General features: G+C 51.6%; 11 protein-coding genes across 11 annotated transcripts; 6 read left to right on the top strand and 5 right to left on the bottom strand.

The window, feature by feature from the left end:
- Window positions 1-62: 62 nt before the first annotated feature.
- Window positions 63-1,206, bottom strand: GLOTRDRAFT_63901 (uncharacterized protein; the record flags this gene model as incomplete). The annotated part of the gene is made up of 4 exons (XM_007870309.1): window positions 63-408; window positions 464-803; window positions 854-953; window positions 1,042-1,206. The coding sequence occupies 3 exons, from the start codon at window positions 1,204-1,206 to the stop codon at window positions 466-468; spliced, it is 603 nt and encodes a 200-aa protein (XP_007868500.1). The 3' UTR covers window positions 63-408; window positions 464-465.
- A 1,432-nt stretch (window positions 1,207-2,638) lies between these two features.
- GLOTRDRAFT_95220 (uncharacterized protein) lies at window positions 2,639-4,420 on the top strand (the record flags this gene model as incomplete). Its single annotated transcript, XM_007870308.1, has 17 exons — window positions 2,639-2,674; window positions 2,699-2,752; window positions 2,779-2,832; window positions 2,920-3,041; window positions 3,095-3,104; window positions 3,163-3,180; window positions 3,229-3,254; window positions 3,306-3,331; window positions 3,394-3,422; window positions 3,476-3,500; window positions 3,550-3,628; window positions 3,688-3,751; window positions 3,809-3,918; window positions 4,092-4,119; window positions 4,145-4,229; window positions 4,285-4,309; window positions 4,366-4,420. 17 exons carry the CDS (start codon window positions 2,639-2,641, stop codon window positions 4,418-4,420), a joined length of 846 nt encoding a protein of 281 aa, XP_007868499.1.
- Window positions 4,421-4,676: 256 nt separating this feature from the next.
- On the bottom strand, window positions 4,677-6,471 carry GLOTRDRAFT_63898 (tyrosine tRNA ligase). The gene is made up of 7 exons (XM_007870307.1): window positions 6,304-6,471; window positions 6,236-6,256; window positions 6,121-6,182; window positions 6,029-6,047; window positions 5,639-5,979; window positions 4,979-5,584; window positions 4,677-4,915 (listed from the first exon to the last, which is right to left on the bottom strand). The coding sequence occupies exons 1-7, from the start codon at window positions 6,425-6,427 to the stop codon at window positions 4,808-4,810; spliced, it is 1,281 nt and encodes a 426-aa protein (XP_007868498.1). The 5' UTR covers window positions 6,428-6,471; the 3' UTR covers window positions 4,677-4,807.
- A 183-nt stretch (window positions 6,472-6,654) lies between these two features.
- GLOTRDRAFT_45543 (histone-fold-containing protein) lies at window positions 6,655-7,216 on the top strand (the record flags this gene model as incomplete). The annotated part of the gene is made up of 5 exons (XM_007869981.1): window positions 6,655-6,692; window positions 6,765-6,825; window positions 6,884-6,979; window positions 7,041-7,081; window positions 7,141-7,216. The coding sequence occupies 5 exons, from the start codon at window positions 6,655-6,657 to the stop codon at window positions 7,214-7,216; spliced, it is 312 nt and encodes a 103-aa protein (XP_007868172.1).
- Window positions 7,217-7,641: 425 nt separating this feature from the next.
- Window positions 7,642-8,538, bottom strand: GLOTRDRAFT_140098 (23S ribosomal RNA methyltransferase; the record flags this gene model as incomplete). Its single annotated transcript, XM_007870306.1, has 2 exons — window positions 7,642-7,819; window positions 7,901-8,538. 2 exons carry the CDS (start codon window positions 8,536-8,538, stop codon window positions 7,642-7,644), a joined length of 816 nt encoding a protein of 271 aa, XP_007868497.1.
- Window positions 8,539-9,423: 885 nt separating this feature from the next.
- Window positions 9,424-11,163, top strand: GLOTRDRAFT_95218 (uncharacterized protein; the record flags this gene model as incomplete). The annotated part of the gene is made up of 15 exons (XM_007870305.1): window positions 9,424-9,470; window positions 9,518-9,596; window positions 9,734-9,813; window positions 9,865-9,885; window positions 9,960-10,031; window positions 10,086-10,111; window positions 10,168-10,193; window positions 10,319-10,346; window positions 10,400-10,415; window positions 10,471-10,686; window positions 10,739-10,792; window positions 10,815-10,872; window positions 10,945-11,005; window positions 11,061-11,085; window positions 11,124-11,163. 15 exons carry the CDS (start codon window positions 9,424-9,426, stop codon window positions 11,161-11,163), a joined length of 849 nt encoding a protein of 282 aa, XP_007868496.1.
- A 953-nt stretch (window positions 11,164-12,116) lies between these two features.
- Window positions 12,117-13,880, bottom strand: GLOTRDRAFT_140097 (alpha/beta-hydrolase; the record flags this gene model as incomplete). Its single annotated transcript, XM_007870304.1, has 8 exons — window positions 12,117-12,140; window positions 12,197-12,566; window positions 12,621-12,711; window positions 12,776-12,960; window positions 13,015-13,264; window positions 13,320-13,434; window positions 13,494-13,649; window positions 13,703-13,880. The coding sequence occupies 7 exons, from the start codon at window positions 13,878-13,880 to the stop codon at window positions 12,468-12,470; spliced, it is 1,074 nt and encodes a 357-aa protein (XP_007868495.1). The 3' UTR covers window positions 12,117-12,140; window positions 12,197-12,467.
- A 3,034-nt stretch (window positions 13,881-16,914) lies between these two features.
- GLOTRDRAFT_140096 (protein kinase) lies at window positions 16,915-18,840 on the top strand. The gene is made up of 6 exons (XM_007870303.1): window positions 16,915-17,103; window positions 17,162-17,436; window positions 17,642-17,873; window positions 17,927-18,330; window positions 18,388-18,603; window positions 18,663-18,840. The coding sequence occupies exons 1-4, from the start codon at window positions 17,043-17,045 to the stop codon at window positions 18,304-18,306; spliced, it is 948 nt and encodes a 315-aa protein (XP_007868494.1). The 5' UTR covers window positions 16,915-17,042; the 3' UTR covers window positions 18,307-18,330; window positions 18,388-18,603; window positions 18,663-18,840.
- Window positions 18,841-18,922: 82 nt separating this feature from the next.
- GLOTRDRAFT_63886 (MRG-domain-containing protein) lies at window positions 18,923-20,676 on the top strand. The gene is made up of 8 exons (XM_007870302.1): window positions 18,923-19,092; window positions 19,163-19,411; window positions 19,531-19,738; window positions 19,803-19,901; window positions 19,956-20,044; window positions 20,097-20,308; window positions 20,359-20,443; window positions 20,499-20,676. Exons 2-8 carry the CDS (start codon window positions 19,242-19,244, stop codon window positions 20,581-20,583), a joined length of 948 nt encoding a protein of 315 aa, XP_007868493.1. The 5' UTR covers window positions 18,923-19,092; window positions 19,163-19,241; the 3' UTR covers window positions 20,584-20,676.
- Window positions 20,677-20,773: 97 nt separating this feature from the next.
- On the top strand, window positions 20,774-21,744 carry GLOTRDRAFT_140094 (Redoxin-domain-containing protein). Its single transcript, XM_007870301.1, has 6 exons — window positions 20,774-20,878; window positions 20,933-21,034; window positions 21,092-21,225; window positions 21,279-21,313; window positions 21,368-21,462; window positions 21,519-21,744. Exons 1-6 carry the CDS (start codon window positions 20,807-20,809, stop codon window positions 21,624-21,626), a joined length of 546 nt encoding a protein of 181 aa, XP_007868492.1. The 5' UTR covers window positions 20,774-20,806; the 3' UTR covers window positions 21,627-21,744.
- Window positions 21,745-22,031: 287 nt separating this feature from the next.
- GLOTRDRAFT_46094 (uncharacterized protein) lies at window positions 22,032-22,320 on the bottom strand (the record flags this gene model as incomplete). The annotated part of the gene is made up of 2 exons (XM_007870030.1): window positions 22,032-22,072; window positions 22,131-22,320. Coding segments are annotated over 2 exons (231 nt in total), but the record flags the coding sequence as incomplete, so codon positions are not given.
- Window positions 22,321-25,981: the final 3,661 nt, after the last annotated feature.

Raw genomic sequence — 25,981 nt, 5'->3', positions numbered from 1 at the left:
CATTCGTGTCGTGAACGGTTGGACGCCTGGTATGTTACTCGACATAGATATAATGCACACGACCCCAACAAAGGTACAGTATCATTGCGTTTTGCAACTTACTATCGTCAGTAGTCGTGATTCAATCAGGTTCCTGCGACTAGGGGTCCGACTATAGGCAGGAAACCACCTTTTTACGTCCTGTACAGGTCTTGTGATGATATTTAGAAAGATGTGGCCTGTAAGGGCAAAGGTGTCGTCTATCCAAGAGGTCCGCAATTAACATGTGACGTTCAACCTTCGCCCCGGCTGGATCTACAGAGGTATCGAGGAGGCTTGAGGCTTTGCATCGGCTCTTAAGCAGAGACGTTGTGCCTCGTTCATGTGCAATATACGCGGATATATCACAGCTTCCCCAAGGCAGAAGAACTGTTATAACTAGCTTGGTCATAGGATCTTCCTATGCAGCTTCCAGGAAGCATACCTTCAGGTTTCATCGATGTCCATTGCCTCATCGCCTTCAGGTGCAATATCTGTGTGAGCCTGCGCATCTGGCATCTGGCTATCCGACATCGCTGTGTGACTGTTGTCACGTAGTTCCACCTGTGGCGGCTGTTTGGGACGACGACCGGGCCGACCCTTCTTTGCTTTTGTCAAAGACTCGATGCTACGAACAGCAGGGGTAATCCCCGAGGGCTTCTGCGATGGTTCTTCTACATCGTCGGATTCCTCGGCCTGGCGAGGCTTTACATGAACTTCTTTGAAGAGGATTCGTCGCTCTGACGTTCCGATGCATATAACTCCGCGGCGACTAGGTTGGCTGTCTGCACCAAGAGCATTACGAAGTGTAAATGATAGGTGGAGCAGAGATTACCTTCATCTGTAAAGAGTAGTTCCGTCCCGAGAAGATTGTGGTGTTGACCCTTGAAGATGCAGCCGCCGAGCTGAATGAAAGGTGTCGGCGTATCGAGGCCCTGTAATACGTCGTTAAAATGTGGAGGGTATCACCGATCATAGCTTATTCAGCTGAAACGCTGGATTACAGCGCTTGCAAAAACTGACAATAAGGCGAAAGGCCGACAGGCTAGGCAACAACGTGGGGTCTATCGAGCCCATGTCCAGGGTTACGTAGGAAACTTCCTCTTCCTCTTCGTATTCTTCGTCAGGTTCGAACGGGTCAACCTGACGGTATCCAGGAAAGAGGGAGGTATTCGGCAGCCCAGACATCGCAATGCGTTTGCTCGGGGATGAGGATATAGCTTGAATTGAAGGAAGTCGTTCGTAGTAAATCGGAGTCGCTGCTGAAGGCCCTCCGGAATATGCCGACGGGCCGGTATAATCGCGACACGTCCCTACGAATAGTTTGATCTCATGGGTATATACTCAATCTTTCTATGGCTTCAGGCCGTATATTTCTGCGGTCGAGTCCAACTTCTCAATACGTGACTGTCCTTCTCCCTAAAGGTGATTTGCCGGTGGAAAAATCGCGGACTCCCCGCTAAAAAACCGATATGGTGGACCTCTGGCGCTTCGAATCCTGGGGCATCTGGAAAGTCGTTCGCTGGACAGGCATTAGAATTGAACTGGATGTTGCGTCGACCTACCAGCCAAGATGAACTCGCATTTACCGTGCAAAATCTTGCAAGGCGCCGTGGCCGTGGACCTCAGTACTAGTCATGATCGAGAACCTGTCTACTCAGCCCGACTCCGGCAAGTGTGAGAGGAGGACGGGGTGTCAAGTCCTGCCCGATATGACCACCACAAGACCGGTCCAAGACGGCTGCCTTGGACGTCCGATGTAATACCATGTCGAAACTTACGAAGGTTCACGCACGGATCGCAGGGAGCGTTGGACAGAGGGGATGTTGCGTCGTCTTGAAAGTTGTCTGCTCATGTTCTGCTGGAAATCTCCGCGGATGTGCTCTGTTGATTCTGCCGGACTGGCCGACCGAGTAGGTCCATTGCTGTGATATGACGGAGATATGCACGTTGACAAATTGACAATCAAGCTACATTGCGGAGATTGACCAGGGACAAGCTGTTAGGCTAAATGGCTGCTCATGATGAAGGAGATATCACCTGAAGACCTCCATAGTGCATGCCTTCCGTCTCGTGGCTTGGTAAGGATCATCCTTGGACCAAGCCAGCATACTGTTTCTAGTCCTGTCGGGGATGCCTGCCCGCCCGAGTAAGGCTGTTGCTGTAACAGTGATGCAGTCCGTGCTCCGAAGACCATCATCCTGGTCCATCAATAGTGCTCATATACTACACAGCTTTGCCCTGCTTTGGTGTATGGGTGGACTTGATAGCAGAGTATATACACAGCCCATGGAACAGAATCATACACCTAAAGTTTGATACAGGGACAAGTGCTCCCACTTATATACATTCACTTACTGGATGACTCCCTATAACCCTGTGCCTGGCAATAATATAGGACTAACTATAGGTCATTCTGTCAAGTGGGTGTTCTAAAATGTGTCACTAGATATCAAGGACCCACTGTAAGTTTTAATGGTATCAAAAGCAGATTGATAACATCTGTTGGTATCACTGACTTGCTGAGTATAAGACCAAGCATTTCAGCCTTAATTTGGCAAGGGTGGACTGTGGTCTTTGCCCACTGCAACACTCATTCTGGTGGTCTCTATAGTCAATCATGCTCTCCGCACTTGCTCTTATGCTTGGTTTGTTGGTGTGACTGTGTCTGGAATGTAAGCACTTCCTGGCAACATTCCTCACCAGTCTTAACATCTGTGGTATATCTGCCATAGTATGTATGGCATTTTCTGTGGCCAGGTAGTGAAGTATCACTGTAAATACATGGGGGATCATCCTGGCATCAAATGGATGGTATGATTCCAAGTTACCCTCAAGAAATTGTCTGACATACTGGGAATCTAGGTAGCAGCAGTGTGGATGGTGTGACTACCCACTTAGGTCTTAAAGGCACCAGACTCAACTGCTCATAAGGGTGAGACTCTGAGCCAGATCCTTGCCATCCATGGACAGTGGCACTATCTTGTGGAGAAGTGTGGCAATGATTGCTTATACAGTTACTGGTAAATAAATGTTGTTCATCTTAAGTTTGATGAGTATCAATTACATGTAATAGGAGTCCTAATGTGAGCCTCATGCCCTCATATTTGTGAGGCTCTTAGGTGTATCTCTCTCATAATGCAGGCACAAACTATACCCCAGGTGAGGCAAGGCTAATTGAAGATCTTTTATCAGCTGAATATCCTGCAGCAACTTTGCAGCTTTGTGACAAAGTGGTAAGTTAGTTATGCTTCAGTATGGGCTACAGCAATATCCATGGTCTACAGCTTCTTTGTTGCAAGAATATGGAAATGTATGTATCACAGTCTTTCAATCAATTATTGCAGGATATTCAACCCTGCAACTATTTAATAGTTTCTGAACATAAGGCAATGTGGCTCCTAGTCAGTTCATAAATTCTATCATCTTGCTTTAAGATTCAAATGGGACATGACAGGCTGTGCCATATACAATTAGTCTCAGTAAGTTGTTACATTCTCTATACTTTCTGTAGCTCTGATGAAAATGTAGTCAGCCTCTTCAGCAAGCTGGCATATCAGACACAGACTCTTCTATGCTTACTTCATGGGTTCTCACAGTTTGGAGAAGTGTGAGCTCCTTTGAAGGTCCACTATTTCTACAGACCATTGGAATAATGTTATTTTATAGACTATTCAAATATCCCACTTTTCTTGATTATGATCCAAACTCCCCTCAGTATCCAATGATACATGTGAGTATCATATACTCACATGATGCGCCATGATACATCTCTAGTTTTACCATACAGAAACTGCTAATGGTCTCTGCAGCTGGTGCATTGATCACTGATGTTGGCATAACAATTGGCATGTGTTACTTGCTACATATTGCAAGGAAACTTGGAGGCCCCTCCTCAAGGTACTGGACTCATTTTGACCCAGGACCTAATTATAGAGTAATTCCAAAATGCTACCAGATCAGTTGTAACACTTCTGATTACTTATACTTTTGCTACTGGTCTATTATCCATGTCCGTGAGCATCCTCTCTGGTATTACAATAATACTGATGAACATTTGTAACTTCCATTAGCATATGTGAAATCTTGCATATGATAACTGTGAGCCATTTCCTTTCCATCACAGTGCTATCCCATAATGTTTACTTGGCAGTTCATGACCTTGCCTGGAACATTTGTTTTTGATGAGGTGTTCTATGTACTGGGAATGGGTGAGCATGAGCATCCTCTTAAAGATGACTATGGTTGATGTGGTGGCTGCCATAGTTGATGTCAATTGCATGCTTGCAGCGTGAGCCTCTCAGGTATCTTATGTACATGCATTCTCCTGACAAGCTGGTTTCTTAGCCTCAACTCCCGTGAGTACTTCCGTGGGAAGCTCAAGCATGTCCAGACCTTGTAGCTGGATGTACTGCAAATCGGAGCACAATTACCATGTCCAGACTCCAGGATGTCTGCTTTATCCCATAAGTCAGTTGGTCTAGTCCATGCATATAAAATGGAGATGGACTTAGTGTGCACACTGTGCCATTGGCAGGAATGCTCAAGATGGACAATGTGTTTGTAGTAGCAATACACACTTTTCTTGCATTGATATAAGTATGATGTGCAGGAAAACCCATGGCAGGGAAGCACTACACTTACGTCACACAAGAGCTGCAGCTTCATGGTGTAGGAAATTTTGATAGGTACAGACTTAAGACACACTTGTCCGCGGACACACGAATGCCTGACAAGCATGCCCCTGATGGCATAACTATTGTTATGTACTCGAATGCTCTACCCGTGTCTAACCTGCTACCTCCGAAGTAGGTTGGCTCAGTTCCGCTGCGCCAGACTCGGTCGCTGGCTGCGCATTCTTACCCTTACCTGGCGGCGGCGGGTGGTAGACTTTCACCTGCACGTATGTACCCTTGAGTACGACACGTCCTTCAGAGTCAGCGAACGCAATCCTGCTTACCTTCTTCTTCTTCTCCGGCTTCGCATTCGGATCCGGGTACGCCAGCTTCTCGACCTTCTGCCACTCCTCGTCCGCCTGAAACGTGCTCCGTATGGGGTCGAGCAACTTGTTGATAGCGTCCGCCACCGCTGTCTTCAGGTCCTTCGGGTGGAGGTTCGTCGACGCGAAATCGTCCCTGAGCTCCTCGTAATTCTTGTAATGGCTCGGTCCGCCGAACTTCGGGTCGCGGTGGATCGTGAACACCGTGCCCTCGGGTGCGTCTTCGCCCACGAACGGCTTCTGCTCGCCCAGCGCGCTCTTGCCCTCCTCAGGGTCGGCATCCGTCTGCCCCTTCGAGCGCTCGATGCGCATCTCACTGATGGGGATGAGCACCTCCTTGACGAACGCGAGCAGCCCGTTGTCGGCGACGTTGCCCTCCTCGCAGAAGGCGGCCTTGATCTTCTTGCGCACGGCCTCGGGCGGGTCGAGGAAGTCAATCTTCGAGTTCGGGTCTGAGGAAGACATCTTGCCGCCCGCAAGACCGGGGACCATGCGGTTCATGAGATGCGCGCGCTTGGCGTAGCCGAGCTTCGGGAGGTATTCTTCTGCGAAGACGAAGATTTTGCGCTGGGTGGGTCATAATGGTTAGAAGCGGTGAGGGATAGCGAGGACATGTCGCACCTGGTCCGCGCCGCCGAACTGAAAATCGCAACCGAGGTACTGCTCGTCAAGAGCCTGAAGCCCGGGGTACAGCAAGCCGCTAAGGAAGGGGCTCTCGACCTGCTTCACAACCTCCGCGCCGGCCTTCTTCGCATCGTGCTCGGTCACGATGGAACATAACTTGTAGTTGTCCATGTTGTATTCTTTCGTGAGCTGGTAGGATGACCCTTCGACGAAGCGGAGTCGCGAGATGGGGATGCCTAGTGAGGTGAACACGGTGCGCAGGAGGTATTCGTAGTATTTTGTTCGGTACCCCACGAGCTCCAGGGGCGCTTTCAGGTTGTCAAGGAAGGCGTGTACATCTGAAGGGATGTCAGCACGGATACCATCTCGGAAAGACGGTCTATTGACCTGCTAGTAGAATCGTGACCTAAACAAACAGTATCGGTTAGGTACAGTGCGAGTGTAATATCGAAAGTCCAGCGTGAGTCAGAGGAGCGTACCTCTACGCCCGCTCGTAAGAAGTCAGCTATCTTCGTCAAGGCCACGAAGTACCCAATATGTGCTACAACACTTTTCAGACATGTTCTTCCTTAAGAGATTAAGAGAGAGACTTACGCCTGCCGGTGGGCGCCGTGCCTACACATTATAAGTAACACACCCGCACCCTCTACTAAGCCACCTACCCCAGTAGCACTTTGGATTTTTCCCCTGCTCGAGTATCGCCTTGATTGACTCCCCGCCCAGCACTTCCTGAAGATTCCGAGTGATAATATTGAATCTCTCCTCGGCCGATACTACGCCCGCCATGGCTAAGTAGAGTCAGAAGGAAACGCGAGACGGTATCGGACAAGATCACGCAGATCGAGTCAATGCTGCTAGAGTGGGCCAAAAATAGACAGCCTTTACCGCCGGTACCAATCGTTACGTAATAGTTTACCGGTCGGACCCTTCGTTTGTCTCTGCCACACTCTCAAGTCGACCAGGCGCACTTCCTCGTTCTCCCTCAAGACTCCTCAAGACTTTAACTTCAAGACATGTCTGGACGTGGTAAAGGCGGAAAGGGTTTGGGAAAGTGCGTTTCGAGACCTCTGCTGGTACCTGCAGCTCGATTATGGTGGCACTGACCGTGAATGCCGCGTTCCAGGGGAGGAGCCAAGCGTCACAGGAAGATTCTTCGAGACAACATCCAGGGTATCACGAAGCCTGTGAGTTACATCTACAACGTCTCCCTAGAGTGCTGAGATTGAGGGCCATGATACTTAGGCCATTCGTCGTCTTGCGCGCCGTGGCGGCGTGAAGCGTATCTCCGGTCTCATCTACGAGGAGACCCGCGGCGTCCTCAAGATCTTCTTGGAGAACGTACGCACCACATCCGTTCCTTCATACATCTGCTGGTGTCTGAGATTTGTGTCGTGTGCAGGTCATCAGGGATTCCGTCACCTACACCGAGCACGCCAAGAGGTGAGTAGTAGTCGCCCGCCGTTTTTGCTGCGGTGAGTCATCCTGACGTGCTGTATTAGGAAAACCGTCACTGCCTTGGACGTGGTGTACGCCCTCAAGCGCTCAGGCCGTACCCTCTACGGTTTCGGTGCTTAATCGGCGAGCTGCGATGCTCGACGAAATGCACCACTGTACGATGCGCTTCCCAGCCAAACAGCTCTATTTTGTTCTTTGAAGTTCGTTATATACATGTACACTGCCTCATGCTATGTCTCATCCTATCCACCTATGCCACCCATGTCGAGACCTCCTTCCTCCGAAAGCAGAGTAAGCGCAGATGCCAATGCTAACACCTAGCGCTTGAAGGTGGTACGGTTCGACACTTCCGCACCTCGGTCGGCATTGCAGGCCTTGTCCCTGGGTATGCCGATCCTGCGCTCGGTGCGCGCTCTTGTAAGTCGACCATCCGCGCGTCGATGTCGCATGTCAATTGGACATGTCTACTCTGTACTAGTGGGAAGGCGGTCGAGAGGTTGCTGACGGTTCTGTTGTGTATACATGATGAACGCGGCGGGCTGAAGCTAGCTTTCCGAATGCTCTGGCTTCGGATTGAGCCCCTTCCAGCCCATGCAGACCCAGTAGCCCTCGTTCGATTCGGAGCGACTCGAGTCAGGCTTGACGTACGCCACGTCCGCGAAGCTCGGGTCCAGATACTCTTTGCGGAACTCAGTCATCAGCGGATGGGCAAAGTGCTTCAGCCTACTCGACAAAATCCAGAATCAGGTTTCAGATGTTGTCAGTGTCCTCCGAGATAGAGGATAAGCAAATCTAGCGACGCACACGAGCACCCCGCCCCTCCTCCTTCCAACGCTCTCCGCACTCCTAAGGTGATCCTTCGTGAACGCGAACACGGCGCGACAGATGTCCAAGCTATTCTCCGAGTCAGCGATCCTGTTCCCCGTCATATTGGCGGCCATGTCGGAGAGGACGACGTCCGCTTTCCCTTCAGGGTTGCCAGGCCGAGTCAGCAGGTTCTTGATCCGAACGGAGGTCTGAGGAGCGAGCATGTCGCCTTGCAGGATCTTCACGCCAGGTATGGGATTCATCCTGAGGAGATCGACGGCGACTACGAGTCTGTCCTTTCCGCGGCCAGTGCGCTTGGGCTGGCTGTGAGGTAAAGCTGAACCGCTTCCCTCATCCGCGACCGCGTCCTCTTCAGGCTCATTCGGCAAGCCCAGCTTCCCCGCGGAGACCTGACTCCACCCGCCCGGCGCCGCGCCCAGGTCCACTACCGCTCGCACGTCGCGTTTCCCGAGGAACCCCCCGTACTTCGCGTCCAGCTCGAGCAACTTGAACGCGGAGCGCGAGCGGTACATAAGACGCTGCTTGACATACGGGTCGCGGGATTGTCGAGATAGCCAGCTTGATGAGGAGGGGGACTTGGGGGCGCGAAGGGGGAAGGAGGGGCAGAGAGGCATGAGGTGAAAGGGAATTGTGGCAAGGCGGGAGATGCCGGGAGGGCCACTTTGACGCGTCTTGCCTCAGCAGGTACTAGTAGTCCCGGTAGCACACCCTCAATTGCCGGTGTTTGGTATGGGCCTCTGTCGACTGAGTGAATTATGGCCCTCTTCCTTTGCTCTTCCTGCACATGTGGTGGTTTGTATTTCGGAATTGGGAGTTCGGCGTCATCCATCAAGATCAAGTCACAACCGGGTACCAAACCGAAACCCGCATCTTCTGAGCTGTTGACATGGGGCTACGCTACTTGCCACAGATGCAGGTGTGTTTGCTGCTTCTGTCTTTGGGGGCATCAATTAGCTCGCTTCCCCGTGCGCCTCGGATAGATGAATCAAGGACGGGTACGACGATCTCACCGCCATTTGCTGCTTCCGGCATCTCGGATGTCTTGAAGATGCGAGGAGTGGCTCAAGTGGGGAATTCTGCGAGTCGGACAAGGGAGCGTCTCCAAATGTGTTTCCCTCCGAGTTCGCAGCCAGTGGAGAGGGTCCGTCCCAGTGACTTGGGTCACTTGACTACTGCGGGGTCAGGAATATTGGCACCCGTATGAGCGCTGCTGTATGTCACCACAAGCATACCTTTCTGGCTCCAAATGGCAGTGCCCTAGCTATGGGGGTGATGTATCTCCAAGCCTGAGTGTGCAGATCTCTGCAAATATGATGGCTTCATCATATTCTCGGTTATTGAAGTATAACTGCTCCATTGTTCATGGATGATCACTCCATGCTGGAGATCATGCATCGTCTCATTTGATGTCCTTGAGCAACAACAGGGTACTCTCAGGTCTTGATGGCTAGTATATATACATTACATTGTCAGGAGTGTGATTCCCCACAATTTCTGACATGGCAGTCCTCACCTCTGTATTTGTGGGATCTATAATCTCAGCAATGTGAACACCTTCTAGATTGATTCCAGCTATGCTAATTCATTGCATAGGTTGTATGGTGTGACCTGTGGTCAGGCATGTCATTATCTCAGGATATATCCTAAGGATGGGGCCCGAATGAAAGGAATGGTATATTTTTGCCTGCCTTGCCATATTCGCTTCTGTTAAGATACTTTCTAGGTCATACTAATATTCATAGTGAGGAATCTTCCCCACTCCTGCTATCTGAGACTTCACTACCTGTCTGGAAGCTTGACACCTTACAGATGTGTCTCATGGGCCACTACATGTGGTTCTTATTCATACGCAAGTGCGATGGGAAATCCCCATTGGACACAAATATGTGGTATGTTGTTATCACACCCATTAAAAACTCTCATTCATATGCTGATGTCAGGTTTTTAACAGGAGTAATTCAGTGAGTTTATCAACCACAAGTGATAGACCAGACTGTTGTTATTGGCATATGGTAGATGTTCATTATTCCCTCAGTATGGAACCTAGTTTTCATACTATCAGAGGACTGAGTGATTGCCAGCAAATTGTTATCTTCATGGTTCAATGGTAAGTTAACTGTATGGGTGAATAAAAGCATACTGAATGTGGCATAATGTTTAGCTTTTATATCAGAAAGATATGGAATTGTAGGTGACATCTTCCTTGCTATGGGACTCAGTTAAGCTGACTCGCAATTTAGTAGGCAAGATCAGGTTTGCATACACCCTTGTAAGTCATGCCTATCAGTGTATGCCAGGCTGATATAACCCTCTGCTTTCACTAGTATATTGTGGCTGCCTTTGAATATGGTGAAGCATTTTCACCAACTGTTCACTGATGCATGCTGCTAAAAGTCACTGGATCATCCAGTCTCCGTCACAGGTGGGCCACACTGCTTGACAGCTGCCCCAGGCTAATATCTGACATACTACCAGTGGATGCTGTATTCAAGTGAGTATGAGTTCCTGCACCTTTTGATATTGAAGGATTTTATGAGCCATACTAGGTACTTTGAGCCTTCACTAGGTGATATTCAAAGCCAAGATGGCAGAAAAGCCAAAGTAGGTGCTGAGCTCCCCATAGCATATGTTGTAACATCTCTCCTTGGCCAGATTCTGCTACTGGTTGCCTTGATCATGAACATTGTCATAGATGTTGGGATCACAGGGAGCATGTGTCAAGTCATGCTTCAGCACAAAGCATCATCACTGTCTAATTCCAGGTAAGGTCTGAATACTGTGACCTCATAAATCAAGAAATAATCCTTGCTGCAGATCTGTTGTCAAAGGCATCATACAGTGGGCAGTTGCAACTGGATTGACAGTCACGTAAGTACCCTCAATCACTTAGCTGCTGGATTCACACAGGCAACCTTTGCAGTGTAGCTGCCATCACATTGATGGTTGAAGTAAGTGGGATTTGTTGTAGACATGGGTCTGCCATCTTCATCTTCATCACAACACTCCATGATCATGAATAGGCCCTAGTCCTTGCAAAGAATGACTTTGTCCCAGCTGGTTTATATCTCATTGGAGCAAAATGTAAGCATCCATTGTCAATCAGCAAAATCATTGTTGATCTGGTTGTATGAAACAGTATACGCCAATTCCATGCTTGCCTCGTAAGTCTTTCTTTCACCTCTATACTGGATCTCTGCAGCTCATCAGTTCTACAGACTCAATGGCCGTCAATCAATTAGAGCACGCCTTGGTTCAATCCAGGAGATATAGTGGATAAGCAGGATCAACTTTGAAACAAGTACCTGAGGTTCCAAGAGAGTTGTATTCCAGTACAGGGCTCACTCCTTGTCCATGCTTCCCCCACTTGTTGCTTGTCAATAGTTATGCTAAAGCCTGAGACTTCGATGATGTACTAGTTGCCATTCACATCACCTTTGCTGGTTATTCATGAAGGATACAGCCATACATTCTCCCATGAAGGAGATCGAAGCCTGAGGAGGGGCAAGCTGCAGCAATAAATCTGCATGTGGGACTGGACAGTTTTCCCTGATTGACTGATGTCGAGTCGGAATATGTACGTTCTCACGAGATTTGTTTGTTGACACCTGCATATAGTGAAAACAATACTCTTTACTGAGAATGTACTTATAGGTGTTATACATGCACGGCCGTGCTGCAGTCCGCGCGAGGTGCAAAATAACTCAGATGGTCAAGCTATGACGTCAGTGCAGCGGCTGCCAGTGTGGCGCTGGCTGGCGTTGGGCTGGCGTACTTAAGAATAAACTGACTTGTGATGTGCCGACGACGTCATAGCAGAGCAGACGGTATATAACGATAATCCGTATCCCGAATCCCACTAAGTATCACTGTACTAGTAGCCATGGGGTGCGTACCTGACCGACTTGGAGGTATGGATGTCAGGGTTCTAACATAACTTTCTCGGATAGAATCATAGTTTCGTGCATAACGGGTTAGCAGACTGGCCGCCACCGTTGCGGGAGATGTTTTGCTTACGAATATTTTAGGAATATTTGCCTGCATAGGCGACGCCATTATGGCCGTCGTGGATGTCATCGCAAGCTGCCTCGAGTTCATTGTCAGCGGTTAGTACTCGCTTTCATCGCCCTACCCCGCCGTCATTGAAGTTCTTCCCCATAGCAATAACTGGCTGTTTCGTGGGCATTGCTAATTGCATAACCGCGATCTTATGTTGCGGGTGAGTACACGTTCGTCGTGATCTGTTCCGGATCATGTTGCTGATCCCCTCCGTAGCAGAGCTTGATAGAGGGCTCCGGGATGGTTAACCATTCACCATCCACTTCGGCGTGTACCCGGAGCCCAGTAATTTGACGCCAGTCAAAACGACGCGCATTGTATCGTTACCTACATACACTCCTTGTATTACCACCATGGACGCTAGCATGTATTCCACATTTTGGTTGAAGGATGTATCGATTACTCAACAGTGTGGCACTCGATCTGGATCAACCCTCTGCAGATTGGGAAAGAACCGATAACACACATTCCACCTTACATGTAGATGTCACACAGAATCCTCATGGTCGTCTGATATACGTCCGGGAGCAGCGTTGAGTATCGCGAGAATCGCTTCCGCAAGCTCGTACGGTCTCTCCTGCGGAATCTGTGGCAATCTCGCATAGTTAGTACTGTTCGCTCGGTGCGTGTATTCACGCACGTAATGACTCGCGTCTATGTACGCCACAGAGGCGAGCTGTTCCCTGTGAGATTCGACCGTCCGCTTGAGCATTTCAAGTACTTGCGGAGGCCTAATGAATAAGAATGAATCCGGGTACCCGCTGCAGGTACAAAGCTGAGCAAAAACTCGCGCACCATATGTCGGTTCGGGTGGCCAAGATCAAGTGCGTTGGCGTCGCCTTCAGAGTCGGTTCGAGGAGCTCCGCAGCGGCGAACGCGTCGTCGGTGGAGTTCCATGTGGCGGCCTCTTGCTCGTTCGACGTCTTCAGCGCCACGCGGGGATCGTCAGGGCTCGAGGAGACAGCCCTGAAATGTGTTTCCTAACAGGACCTTCAGGACCTCTTGAAGGCGTGAGGAGGGAGTATAGAGCTCACTTCGAGAACGTGCATGACGTCTGGGTGGAAATTGCTGTAGGGCGGCCGAGCGGAGAGATATTCCACGGCTGCCTTCTTGTCAGGCCATTCACGAGGCTTTGATAACTCCATCGAAACCAGCACTTGCACGAGCTCTTCGAACGCCGGTTTCGCGGATCTGTCTTGCATCCAGGGCGAATCTACACAAATGAGTCCCTTGAAGAGCGGCTGGACGCCGCCGCATATGCAAGCTATTGCAGCAGCTACAGCGCTGCGACGCAGGATGGGAGTCAGCCATGATCAGCGGATTAAGGGAGGTGTGTTACAGGGCTCCACCGCCGCCACTGTGTCCAACGCCAACAAGATTCGAGACTTCAGCGGATGACAGGAGACCGGATGACAGGAACGTCGATATAGCGGCACCGTATTCGCGAAGGGAGACTGCAGTAGAGCATATAGTTAAAGTCAGTAGTTCTAACTCCGGGTGGAACCTCACTCACATTGGCTTGGATATTGATCTTTCAGTACCTCCTCGTTCAGAATATGGGCGTCTCCATGGTTAGGACAATCTACCGCCCAGATCGACCGGATCTTATGGCCAGCATTAACACTATCCTTATATATCGTTTTGATAATGGGCAGCCATAATTCCGTAGCTTAGGTAGATCATCAAGTCAGCCGTGTTTATAAAAAATTTGCTATAACTTACTGAGACCAATTCCGTGAGCAAACAGGAGTGTTACTGCCGAATTGTCCGATGGAGGTATGGGGTTTGCTGGGTCTAGATACCGCTTAGCGACAACTTGGAGCGAGGAGCCCGATAGCCGATGGTCCAGAATAAAAGTGGATGACACAAGAGGCTTAAGCAGCTCGGGTGTTACAGGCATACTATGTGTGAAGGGGTCGTCGAAACGTCAGCCAGTCGATGCCCTTCAAGTAGTACAGCCGATGAGATCAGCACGTTGATCAGTCGAATGCTACTGGCACTCACAACCTGAGCACATGTCTTTTCAGTCCCTTCTGATGACTATCTATCGCGCAAGAATGGAAGGACGGACTCCAGGATACTTGGCCGAGATCGCCATGGCCATATTAATATGCATGGGACCCACAAACTTGAATACCATGTGACGATCGCTCCCTATCATAGGCGCGTGCTCAAATCAATGACGAGTTGACTGAAGAGTATACCAGCTCTGCAGGTCGACTTCTCCGTGGACTGAAGTGTTCACTGGCAAGTGACATCGCAGTAGCTGAGTCGTAGCTGCGACAAGTGGTTAGCTTGATAACACTTGGGTGTGCCGACGGCAACTTTAATGACGGACTCAATTAGGTCATGGTAAGTACCCGCGGTGGAATCGGGATGCTTCACCAGTCTCCAGAGCCAGATCGACTGATGGTATTGGATTCTCTTCCAGGCTGGCACCGACTCCAGGAACAAGTGGACTCGAAAACAGCGAGGTGCGCAGTTCCTGCCCTCTACGCCCACAGATGTGTCAACGAACCGCCGTCTCTGGTGTACAAGACGAGTCCAGGACTGCCTAGCCGCGGCAGCCGATTCCTTAAAATGCTATACTTAATGTGGCTCGAAAGGGGTCCGTCATCAGGCCGAATGGCGATCTGCGTCGCGCACTCCGCCCTCCGTAGCATCCCGCCCTGAGCGACTTCACCGACATGCCCTAGCGTCGACAAGCGGGAAATGAGAAATGTCGACGGTATCGGCCGTCTCACATGTTATATATAATGGGGTGCGCTTTTTTCTAGCGATTTATCCGTCTCTACGTATTTTTTCGCGGAGCCTCCGTCATACCGCCCTTGAGTATCATGGCGTCACTCCATCTGACGTTCGGCGCATGTCTAGACGGTGCCATCATGTCAACTATGTTCGTCTCCAGTATCCGTTCAATGCGTAACCCTCCAGAGCGACGTTCTCCAGGCTGTACGGCGTCACATTAGGCCAAGCCTGCAGCTATTTTCGCACATACAGAGATGATAGACGTTTCCTCAAATTCACGGTAAGTTTGCCTAAGCGCGAACGAAAGCATCTTACCTAGCCACGGCGCATCATATAACATAATATAGGTCGCGATAGTCTTCCTGGTGAGTTCCGATATCTACTTGTCATCGGGAACTCATGGATTCCATGGCAGCTCGACACCCTACAGCAGTTTCTTATATGGCATAGCATGTGGTATTACCTTGTGGCGAGATGTAATGGAGACCCGGAGGGGTATCTGTTCGCAAATTGGTAGATAATAGATTCATGAAATTTCCCGCCCTTGACTAACTTGCGGACTTTGCAGGAGTTATCTGGTATGAAAATTCTTTGCCTCAGTCTACTTACTAAGTATTGCCGATAATGGATGCTTCAACGCCAGGGACAAATAGTGCCATCAGTCAGACAGACTTCCGTACGAATCCCAATTTAGTCTGATTCATTTTGCTTTAGGAAGTAGTGTTCTACGTCGTCCAATGGTAAGTACCTCGGTACCGGGACCCCCCTTCCCTCATGGCTAACACGTTTCCCAGCTTCTACATAAGGAGGATATGGATGTGTGAGTGAATGACATCAGATGCTCGGCCTTATAGCTGGAACAAGATTCTTGCGTGCAGTGAGCAAACGGAGAATGACATTTCTGCTGGTGAGATTGTCCCAACTGTCAGTATGGGAGTACGGAGTTCAGTATATCCGAAACTAGCTGCTGCCGGCGACTTTCGAGATCGGTGCGTCTCCCAGTGTCAAGTTCGTTCCTGCTTACCCAACGAGGGCCGCCAGTAATTTCAACAGGTCTGCAATCACACCCTTCGAAGTTCCTCACTTATCTCACAAGTACGCAGTCTACACCGTACAGTTGTGAGGGTATCAGGTTCTCATTCAATAATACCAAGCTTATGCCTCTTGATCTTCAAGCTACGAGTTCCCTTCATTCACCGACCTGGATGAATCAGCTGCAGAGCACAGAGTACTGAAGGTATATCACACTCTCTGATTGCGGTGAAAAAGCCAAATAACTGTTGGCTCTCAGGCCCTGCTTTGCTCGATCGTGAGCTGCGCTATCGTAGCTGACCTTGGAATTGCTATAAGCATGTCTATCCTCCTTCGTAAAGCCCAGAGACATACGCTTACAGGTTCAAGGTCAGCATGAAAGCGCATATACCCTCATTCTCATACTTGCTCACCCGACTCCAGGTCTGTGGTGGGCATTATCATCAAGTATACCATAGCTACGGGTGCCCTCATAACGTCAGTCCTGCGTGCCTACCGGACTTAGCATTGGTGGGACTAACACTCGTATCAGTGTCCTCATGATAATTTTCCTTGCCTGTGTAAGTCGGCGAGGTAGTTTGAATTCTTCGATGAATAGTCTAACGTTAGCCCTCTGGTAATTGTGCAGGTATTGGTGCTCCCAGGCACCATGATATTTGTCGGAATATACTTCGTATTGGGAAAATGTAAGGAATGTAACTTCTGTCATTTGGCACACAGTCTGACTTCATTTGAATGAATCGCAGTATATGTCAACTCTATGCTTGCTGTGTAAGCTCGCCAGCACTATCCAAAAGCTATGGCTAATGGCGCGTTATAGGCTCAATGGTCGCGAGGCACTGCGAACCCGCTTAGGGAATGTGCACACACTTTGAAATCCCTCGGTTGCGGTTGTATATTGCTCACGCCCGCATGTGTAGCTCATAATAAGCGACGTGCGCAAATAGCAGTAGCATACTGTGATGACACAGACCGTACTTTCCGGCTGAAAGTACCAGATTGCGGCGAATATTCGCCCAATATTCGCCACAAAGTTGTTTGGACTTGAGCCGGATAAGCCGACCGTGTGAAGCAGTGCCGTAACAGCGCCCGTATTGCTGACGTAATCACAGTTGAAACCCGAAACTGGAGAGGATCGGGGCTTGTGGTGGTTCATTTCCCCCCTCGTTCCCGGTCGCCGTCATTGACGTCCTCGAGCTCTGCTGCCATACGCCTTGCACGTTCACCTGCTGTCTGTATTGTTATCGCTATTAACCTTTCTCCATTCCATCACGTAAATATCATGAGTTTCACGTTCGGTGGCAAGTACAAGCTCGAGGAGGAAATCGCCATTGGCGGTTGCGGTCAGTCCCTTCTACATGTCTGCCGGTTGTCACGATATTCACGCGTAGATTGCCTTAGGGACTGTCTTCCTTGGCGTGCACACCATTGCTGGCAAGGAGGTGGCCATCAAGGTCGAGCCTGCTGTGGCAAAGCATAGTCTGCTCAAGCAGGAGTCGAAGATATACAAGACGCTCGTCGGCGCTCCTGGCGTGCCGTGGATATTATGGTCCGGCAAGCAAGGAGACTACAATGTCATGATTATCGACCTCCTCGGGCCTTCGTTGGAGGACCTCTTCAAGATGTGCAATAGACACTTCTCCCTCAAGACCGTGCTCTTGCTAGCCGATCAACTTGTGAGTGGCAATCCGGTGTAGACTACCATGTGATGTGCATGACCTACTTGAACAATGCTTTCTCCTGTGGATCGAGACGCGTCTTCCCTGCGCGGTGGCACGACTGCGCGTCATGGTGCCATGTCGAGTTTCATCTTCAGGTTTCGAGCTTTTCGTTTACGCGTTTATGTCATCTGAACACGGAAATGACGCGTCGTCTCTGTAGCTTTCTCGCATCGAATATCTTCATTCACGCGACCTGGTCCACCGTGACATCAAGCCTGCCAACTTCGTCATGGGCACTAACAATTCCGCTCATCTGGTCAACGTCATTGACTTTGGCCTGGCCAAAAAATACCGCGACCCGCGGACAACGCTTCACATCCCATACAAACAAGATGACCATCACGGCGTTGGAACTTCTCTCTTCGCCTCGATAAATACGCATCTTGGGATTGGTACGCAATTTGCTCCTCATATATGGGCGTCATACTCATATAACCCTTGACAGAGTCATCCAGACGCGATGACCTCGAGTCTCTCGCATACATGCTCATATACTTCCTCCGCGGCTACCTGCCGTGGCGCAAGCTCAAAGGCGAGACGACCGCCGAAACGTGGAACGTCATCCGCGACAGCAAGCTCGAGTGCGAGAACCTGCTCACCGTCGGGCTCCCGCAGGAGTTCGACATCTTCTACAAGTACGCGCGGGGCCTCGAGTTCGACAACCTGCCCGACTACCAGGGGCTGCGCGACCTCTTCAAGGGGCTCGCGAAGAAGCACAGCATCGAGTACGACTTTGTCTACGACTGGACGCTCGGGAAGCAGAAGCATCGCAAGCGGTTTTGCGAGGCTTGCAACGCGCGGCGGGCGCGCGCCCGCTCGTGTTAGCGGTGCTGTAACATAACATCAGGCGTGAGATACTTGTTTGCCTTCTTCCCGGTACGCGGTAGCTGACGGTGTCTCAAGCAGGCCCAAGAACACAGGCTATGCACATAATCCCATCCGACACTTGGTCTCCAAACTAGGCCATGTGTGTTAAGATACGAAATTTCTTGCTAATCATGCGGCTTCGTGAGGATGCCGGCGGGGCGGCCCAGGCATCGAAGCTACGTTCATGATATTACGACCAGAGCTCTTCAAGAATGTGGAGGAGGACGTGGCGGAGTTTTGTCGATCCTTTTCGACGTGAGTGCGCACTTGTTATCATGTTTGGACTCGTTGTTGATGGGCGCTCTGTTGTGCAGATTTTCCGTCGCGCTTTGCACTGTTGGAGCTATGAGAGAGCACTTTCCACCTCGCTTGCGGGTGGATGGGTGTTTGTGAGGGGTGCGGTGTGGCGGGAGGCGCGATGATACGAGCAGTTATGCAGTCCATATGTATACATGCCTATATGCCCTATGCTATCCCATCCGTCGAGTCCGCTCTTATTCGTGTGATGATGTACGTATTCCGGAAGTGTGTGCGACGAAGGCTGAGACATTCGACTTCGTATTGACGATCACCGCCACGGCGTCGCTCAGCCAGCGGCTGCAACCTCCTCATGAGTACTGAGCAACCATAAGTAACTCACTCTCTTTTCGTAGATCGCTGGGTGTGCCAAAGGTGTCCGCAGTCTTCATATCTCAGACCTGCTATCCAGACGTACACTGCAGTCCGATCTAGTCTGATCCCCAGGTACAAGTCTTAAAACTTCCAGTCGCTCGTTCTCCTGAGTCCTGGCTAATGTAACCATTTTTCTTTACAGTGCCCATCAGGCCTTGTTCCTACTTTCAACCGCGCCTTGAGCTCTACCAGGTCAATCTGAACTCTGACCGCAAGTCGACATGGCCACCTCCGCCCCCACGTACGCCGTGAACGAGCGCGTGCTATGCTACCACGGCCCGCTCATCTACGAGGCGAAGATCCTCAAGGTGGAGAACTGGGACGAGACAACGACACAGCTGGGCAGCGTCGGCCCGCACTACTTTGTGCACTACAAGGGGTGGAAGCAGACGTGGGTTCCTTATCCTTTCTCCCGTCCTTTCATCATCGTCCCTTTGTCCCTTCATTTTAACTCCAATAACACTGGGAACGAGGACGAGACGCTGACGCTATGCCTCCCCGCACGCGCAGGTGGGACGAGTGGGTGCCGGCGTCGCGCCTGCTGAAGTACAACGAGGCGAGCATCCAGCTGCAGAAGCAGCTGAAGGAGCAGGCGAGCGCACAGGCGTCGGGGTCCTCCGCCAAGGCGAAGGCGGGCGCGCACAAGGATGGGGCGAAGGCGGTGGGCACGGGCAGAAAGGAGGGTGGGACTCGCGGGACGAAGCGCGGGCGCGAGGAGGTACGCGGTTCCCCTGTGTTCGCTAGGATCAAGCAGGGCTGACGGACGGTGGTGGCGGTGGCAGGACGAGGGCAGCAAGAAGCCGGAGATGAAGCTGAACGTGCCGGAGATCCTGAAGGTGATCCTGGTGGACGACTGGGAGGCGGTGACGAAGAACAACCAGGTCGGTGAGCTTACCTCTTGGTCCCACACAAGTCCTTTCACGCCGCCGATCCAGCTCGTGCCGCTCCCGCGCACGCCGAACGTCGTCGAGCTGCTGGAGGAGTTCAAGGAGTATGTGCTCGCGCTGCCGCCCGGGGCGACGAAGTGAGTGGTGTTGGTTATGCTTCGCTGCAGCATTGTAATTTGATGATCATAGCTTGCGGGACCCGAAGCTGGTTCTGCCGACTATCATATCGGGGCTGCAGGTCTATTTCGATCGCTCGTTGGGGCAGAACCTGCTCTACCGCTTTGAAAGGCCACAGTACGCTGAGATACGGAGACAATTCGTGACGGGACCTACCGTGAAGGTTGGGCAAGAGAAGGAGATGAGTGCTATCTACGGGGCAGAGCATCTCCTACGGATGCTAGGTAAGTATCTAACGATCCCTGGTGTAAGGTAGTTGCTTATTATTCGACAGTGAGCATGCCCCAGATGGTGGCCAACTCGACTATGGACCCGGAATCGGTGAGCATCGTGCGGGACTATGTGAACGAGCTTATGCAGTGAGCAGCCGTGGTCCTGTCTGTCATGAAGAGGAGCTGATGACTATTCTCTCAGGTGGATGGTGAAAGAAAAGGACCGGATATTCCAGCGAGAATACGAGAGCGCGAGTCTGCAGTATCAGAACATTTCCCGGTCATAGCACTGAGCTCCCCCTTATACCATGCATGTTATAGTAAGCTTCCCGTGTATACCAGCCCGTAATACTAAACGTGTAAGACTACAAACGCATCACATGAAGAAAAATGGCGAAGTCCAGCGAAGTTGGTACAGTGAAGTGTAGCTATGACGTCACAGCGAGTATAAGTAGCTGCAGCCACCGGTCAATCAAGTTGCACGACTCTCCCACTCACATCGATACGACCATGACTTCCGTTATTACTGGCGCTGCCCAGGCGCTGCACTCCGCGGCTGCTGCTGCTCTTTCAAAGGCCCAGGTACGGTGGACGTTGCGGCGCGCGACGAGATGGCTGATTAGTTCGCGATTACAGGTCAAGCCTGGGGACGTGGTCCCTGCCGAGAAGGTGAAGGAGGCGGGGAACGCTGCGCCCGATGCTGCGTTCCCGCTCAAGCTCGAGGGGAAGAATGTCATTGTGAGTAATCCGTACTGCCGTCCGTCGTTCAGCCGGGTGTTAATCGATCTCGTGTAGGTCGGCGTCCCCGGCGCGTTCACCGGCACCTGCACCAACCAGGTCCCGGGATACATCCAGAAGTACGACCAGTTCCAGGCGAAGGGCGTCAATGAGATATACATCGTCGCAGTGAACGACGCATTCGTGTTGAAGTGAGTGTATGCGGCGCCTTTGGTGCAGGCGTGTGATACTGATCGTTGTATAGAGCATGGAAGGATCAGCTTGCTCCTTCAGGCACACGTAGGCAGATGTTTCTGGAATCTTGGTTGGTACAGTGCTGACGCAGCTATTCAGCCGTCAAGTTCATCGCAGACGATCAAGGCATCCTCACCTCGAAGCTCGGTCTGCTCTTCGACGCCTCCCCCCTTCTCGGCGCCCCGCGGTCGAAGGTAAGAACGCCCGCGTTTCGTCTAGCAGTGAAGACTGATGTGAATGTGCATTGTAGCGCTATGTGATCATCACCGAGGGCGACAAGGTGGTGACCGTGACCGTCGAGCCTGACCCCAGTGTGGTGACCACCACCGCGGCGGACGCTATTCTTGCTCAGCTGTGAGATGGGTAGCGGCGGACGGTTGTCAATGTAAGATAAGATAATGCATAGACAGAGAAGAGAAATTGCTTGTACGATTGCAGGATGGAATAAGATAACGTCGTTGGAACAAGTGACGGTGCACCAAATCGATGTGCTACTGTCAACCGGCTTGGAGAGCGCTAGCATGGGCTTTATATCGAGGCATGTAAATTACAAAACATACCATTACAAGCGGCATTATGCAAAAAGCGATAAACTATACAATGAAGGGGTCGCCTGTGGAGGAAGACTCGGATTATCGACCAACTGGTATTAGCAAAAAAAGCAACATAGGCGTAGTGTACAGCAGAGAAAGGTGGTAGAGTAAAATCCACAGTCACCGTCCTAGCAGAAAAAGTCCTTATCGTGTTACAGCAGGGGAAGCAACTAGACGTTGATGGCGACACATCCGACGTTGATCAGTCCGTCTAAAAACGCGAGCGAGAGTGAGCGCTTGCATGAGGTAACCATGGATGAGATACTCACCAAAGTTGTTATTCTCGCAGCAGACAGGCGCCGAGTTCTGGCACCCCGTAGCGGGCAACACCGTACAACTCAAGCCAACGGGGGTAGTGGGGTCGCCAACGGTGATGCCCAGCAGGGAGATGAGCGCGGCCGCGTCGGGGTCGTCCGCCATCGTCACGTTGTCGCAGCAGGACTCCGTGCCGGTGCTGCATTGGCCGGACGTGGAGGAGGGGGTGGTGGTTGTAGCACTGGAGGTTGGAGTCGTCTCCGAGTTGGAGGGCGCGGGCGTGGCGGATGCGGATGTGGCTGGATCGGCGGCGGAGGCAGAGGGGGAGGCGGCAGGGTCGACGGACGAAGCGGTGGCAGAGGCGGTAGACGAGGCGGCAGCTGGGTCAGAGGACGCAGAACCACCGTCGGCGGGAGCGGGCGTGGGCGCTGTGTTCACAGCGGCTGTCGACGTCGCGGCGTTGCCATCTCCGTCGGTGGATATGCCATCCCCGTCAGTAGGTGTGCTGACCCCGTCAGTGGGCGTGGCATTCCCGCCGGAAGGCGTGGCGTTCGTATCGCCACCATCCGCAGTAGTGCCGGAAGAGGCGGGGTCGGATGCAGAAGCACTGGGGTCAGCGCCGTCTGCAGACGGGTCCCCGCTGCCTACGCGGGATGCTGCTGCACCGGACACGTTCCCGTCGTCGTTGCTAGTGTCGGTGGTGCCGCTGCCGTCACTAGAAGTGGTGGGGGTCGCATTACCGTTGCCGGAATCGGTTGAGGTGCCACTACCGGTGCCAGAATCGGTGGGCGCCCCGCTAGCGTCCCCAGAATCGGTGGGGGTCTCGCTGCCGCCACTGCCCGAGTTGAGACCGTTAACTCTGGCAGAAGCTGCCAGGGCCGGGTCGGCATTGCCGTCGGTGCTACCGTCGCTTGGATCAGTGCCGGCATTGGTGGGGTCGTCGGTATTGCCGCCAGTTGGAACTTGAGCACCAGCGCCGTCGGTCGTGCTGGACCCAGTGGGTTGTGCGCTCGAGGCGGTGATGGTGACGGTTACCGTCGCGGCCGGGGAGCAGCTGAAGGGTACGGTGTTAGAGGGAAATGACGACAGGATAGAACAAGTGCGTACCCAGAGTTTGCGGCGTCACCGCCATCCGTAGCGTTACCACCATCCGTAGAGGGGTCTTCGCCGACAGACGCAGCAGCGGCGACGGTGCTGCCGCCAGATGGGTCCGTGCCAGCCGTAGAGTCGTCGGAAGGCGTACCGCTGGCGGTACCAGTAGTTGAACTCGTTCCCGGTTCAGCGGCGCTGTCTGTCGGCGTACCACTTGCCGCAGACGAGGTCGCTGAAGAGGTGTCTGTGCCGCTGGCCGCGCCACTACCGTTGGTCGCTGTGGTGGTGCCGTCGGTAGCGCCAGTCGAGTCGTCGCCGCTGAGACCGCCTACAATGACGGTTCCGTTGACGATGCCGGGGACGTCTGCGGTGACGTTCAGCAGGGGCGTGGGGCCGGGGTTCAGCGCTGAGATCGTGAGATCCGCTTGCGGCATCGGGCTGGCGCCCACGAGGAGGGCGAGGTAGACAGAGCTGGCGAGGACGGCGAACTTGCGAGAGAACATGGCGTGAGACGAGACTGCAGATGAAAGAGGAGGTCGGTCGGTCTCGTGGATGCCGGGTTCGCTGAGTTCGCTGTTGAGAATTCGTGAGAGATGGTAGAGCTTTTATAATGCTCTGGATACTTGTGCGAGGTGTTGATCGTCAGCGATGTAGAAGTCCATGACGCTGATTCTCGAGGTTGGCCATCGAGAGAAGGTTGCTTCCTTCGTTCCGGAGTATGGGGAGTATGTCAGGAACAGCGACAGCGGAAGTGTTGTGGTGGTGCTGCAGGGCAGCCTGCGCTCGCAGTGCCTGGCATCGATCATAGCCGGCGGTCAGTGAGAGCTCGGAAGAAAGGTACAGAGAAACAAGGAGAGCTCCACATTTCAGAGTTCAACGCGGGTTCGGAGCCGCTGAAACGGAGGTCCTGAGCGGTCCTGTTCTATTCTGCTCGAGCCCCGCTCGCCAATGACCCGAGATCCCTTACATCCGAGTAACGCAGACAGACACAGAAAGAGTATATGTGCGGTAGGCGGTAGCATCCTCAGCTTCCAGCGCGTCCGTTCGAGATGTGGCCTTGTGTCGTCAACGTTGCGGATGAAGCTTGTCCGAGTCGGAGAGAAGCAGGGATCGATGCAGGTGGCTGTGCCTTTATCCATATATGGCAGGTGAGTAGGATCGACCAAGCTTCCGCTTGCTCCCGTCATTCGTTGACAACCCGTATTCAATGCCCTGCTCCGTACAATGGATTATCTGTGACAATGGTCTAGAATGACAGAACGATGACCATGTACCCTGTGGTTTTCGGGATGACGTGAAGTTGCCACGTCTGAGGGTGTCAAACGTCCCTTTACTGACGGACTGAAGTGAAGATGGGGAATGATGCGCCTTCAGGTTGATCATACAAGCGCTGGAAGGGATTACGTCACCGCAAGGCCTTCTGACATTACTGAAATCGTCGTTACGGTATGAAGGATACCCACTGGGGAGCGGTTTGTCATACTCTACACCTTCAACTTGAAGTTCTACGTAGACTGAACTATATAGCAACCGCGCGGGAAGTATTTCTCCGGGGACTAACAAGACTCTCCTTGGAGTTCTTGGAAAGCAGAAGTCATGTCCCGCGCTGAGCGGGAGAAACAGCCAAACTCGCTCGTCGAAATCGGCGGTGGCATTACAACTAGAGTCGTGCAACTTCCACGTCTTCTAACAGGCATACAAACGCAATAATCCATTAGCTCTCTACACATGTAAAACATTCGTAATACAGTGGGACAGTGCGCTGAGTTTGTCGTCACCCTCCCCATCGCCTGAGTCACAGAGCGAGATGGCTGATACGTGCCGTCTCGCTTCCTCTCCCAGACTCCCACGGGCTCTATTATTTAGAATTTGCTGTTATAGGACGTTGACTCAAAACGTCTAACCTGTCTTGTAGATGATAGCAGCTCAATTTCTTTGTACGCTAGACGAACATATCTCCCAGTGACATGCCGGTACACAGTAGCCAACAATGCGGCTGCGGCGATGATGAATGTGTACAAGCAACGCCCGCAAAAACGAGCTTGTGTGACCAGATGTATGTCCCGGACGAAGTGCGGACAATGTCGACACAGGCGAAAATGTACAGCGCGGTGCAGTCTGAGCAAGGGTGTGCAAGGAGGCATTGGATGAATCATGGCTCCCCATCGGTACGAAATCGGCTAGGTATCCCCTCTCCAAGACTCTGTACCGTCTTCCATGGTACGTCAGCTGCTTTAAGATGAAATCAGCCCTGACCTACGTCCCGAGCGCCATGGACCTCTTGTATCAAAGTAACAGTGCAGCTGGAGAATTATGAGGGGCTCAGATACCGAACATCCGGGAGTCCAATGTATGGCATGTGCGTGACTGGGATCGTGGACGTAGATATATTTCACGCGAAATACTATCATAATTATAGTCAGAGGAGTAGTACAACATAAGGTCAATACAACAGTACGGAAAGTACAATGCGTATTTTAGGGTGTGGGATGTCGATCTCGCTATAAAAAGTATTAAACAGAGTAAGTCTTATTGTACTACTTGGAGTCCAATTTCACGCGAAATACTATCATAATTATAGTCAGAGGAGTAGTACAACATAAGGTCAATACAACAGTACGGAAAGTACAATGCGTATTTTAGGGTGTGGGATGTCGATCTCGCTATAAAAAGTATTAAACAGAGTAAGTCTTATTGTACTACTTGGAGTCCAATTTCACGCGAAATACTATCATAATTATAGTCAGAGGAGTAGTACAACATAAGGTCAATA

This window comes from Gloeophyllum trabeum, assembly GCF_000344685.1.
Source record: "Gloeophyllum trabeum ATCC 11539 unplaced genomic scaffold GLOTRscaffold_00011, whole genome shotgun sequence".
Taxonomy (NCBI): domain Eukaryota; kingdom Fungi; phylum Basidiomycota; class Agaricomycetes; order Gloeophyllales; family Gloeophyllaceae; genus Gloeophyllum; species Gloeophyllum trabeum.
Note: the sequence above shows the minus strand (reverse complement) of the source record. Positions and strands in the feature narration are given on the sequence as shown.

What these genes read in the sequence shown, in the direction of transcription:
- GLOTRDRAFT_63898 (XM_007870307.1), bottom strand. Translation starts at nt 6,427, where the DNA reads ATGGCGGGCGTAGTATCGGCCGAGGAGAGATTCAATATTATCACTCGG. An exon ending in CACGGCGCCCACCGGCAGGC is followed by an intron (nt 6,183 to 6,235) that starts GTAAGTCTCTCT and finishes AAAGTGTTGTAG; the next exon opens with CACATATTGGGTACTTCGTG. An exon ending in AGTTCGGCGGCGCGGACCAG is followed by an intron (nt 5,585 to 5,638) that starts GTGCGACATGTC and finishes TGACCCACCCAG; the next exon opens with CGCAAAATCTTCGTCTTCGC.
- GLOTRDRAFT_140096 (XM_007870303.1), top strand. Translation starts at nt 17,043, where the DNA reads ATGAGTTTCACGTTCGGTGGCAAGTACAAGCTCGAGGAGGAAATCGCC. An exon ending in AATCGCCATTGGCGGTTGCG is followed by an intron (nt 17,104 to 17,161) that starts GTCAGTCCCTTC and finishes AGATTGCCTTAG; the next exon opens with GGACTGTCTTCCTTGGCGTG. An exon ending in TCTTGCTAGCCGATCAACTT is followed by an intron (nt 17,437 to 17,641) that starts GTGAGTGGCAAT and finishes TCGTCTCTGTAG; the next exon opens with CTTTCTCGCATCGAATATCT.
- GLOTRDRAFT_63886 (XM_007870302.1), top strand. Translation starts at nt 19,242, where the DNA reads ATGGCCACCTCCGCCCCCACGTACGCCGTGAACGAGCGCGTGCTATGC. An exon ending in TACAAGGGGTGGAAGCAGAC is followed by an intron (nt 19,412 to 19,530) that starts GTGGGTTCCTTA and finishes CCGCACGCGCAG; the next exon opens with GTGGGACGAGTGGGTGCCGG. An exon ending in CTGCCGCCCGGGGCGACGAA is followed by an intron (nt 20,045 to 20,096) that starts GTGAGTGGTGTT and finishes TGATGATCATAG; the next exon opens with CTTGCGGGACCCGAAGCTGG.
- GLOTRDRAFT_140094 (XM_007870301.1), top strand. Translation starts at nt 20,807, where the DNA reads ATGACTTCCGTTATTACTGGCGCTGCCCAGGCGCTGCACTCCGCGGCT. An exon ending in TCGAGGGGAAGAATGTCATT is followed by an intron (nt 21,035 to 21,091) that starts GTGAGTAATCCG and finishes GATCTCGTGTAG; the next exon opens with GTCGGCGTCCCCGGCGCGTT. An exon ending in AACGACGCATTCGTGTTGAA is followed by an intron (nt 21,226 to 21,278) that starts GTGAGTGTATGC and finishes ATCGTTGTATAG; the next exon opens with AGCATGGAAGGATCAGCTTG.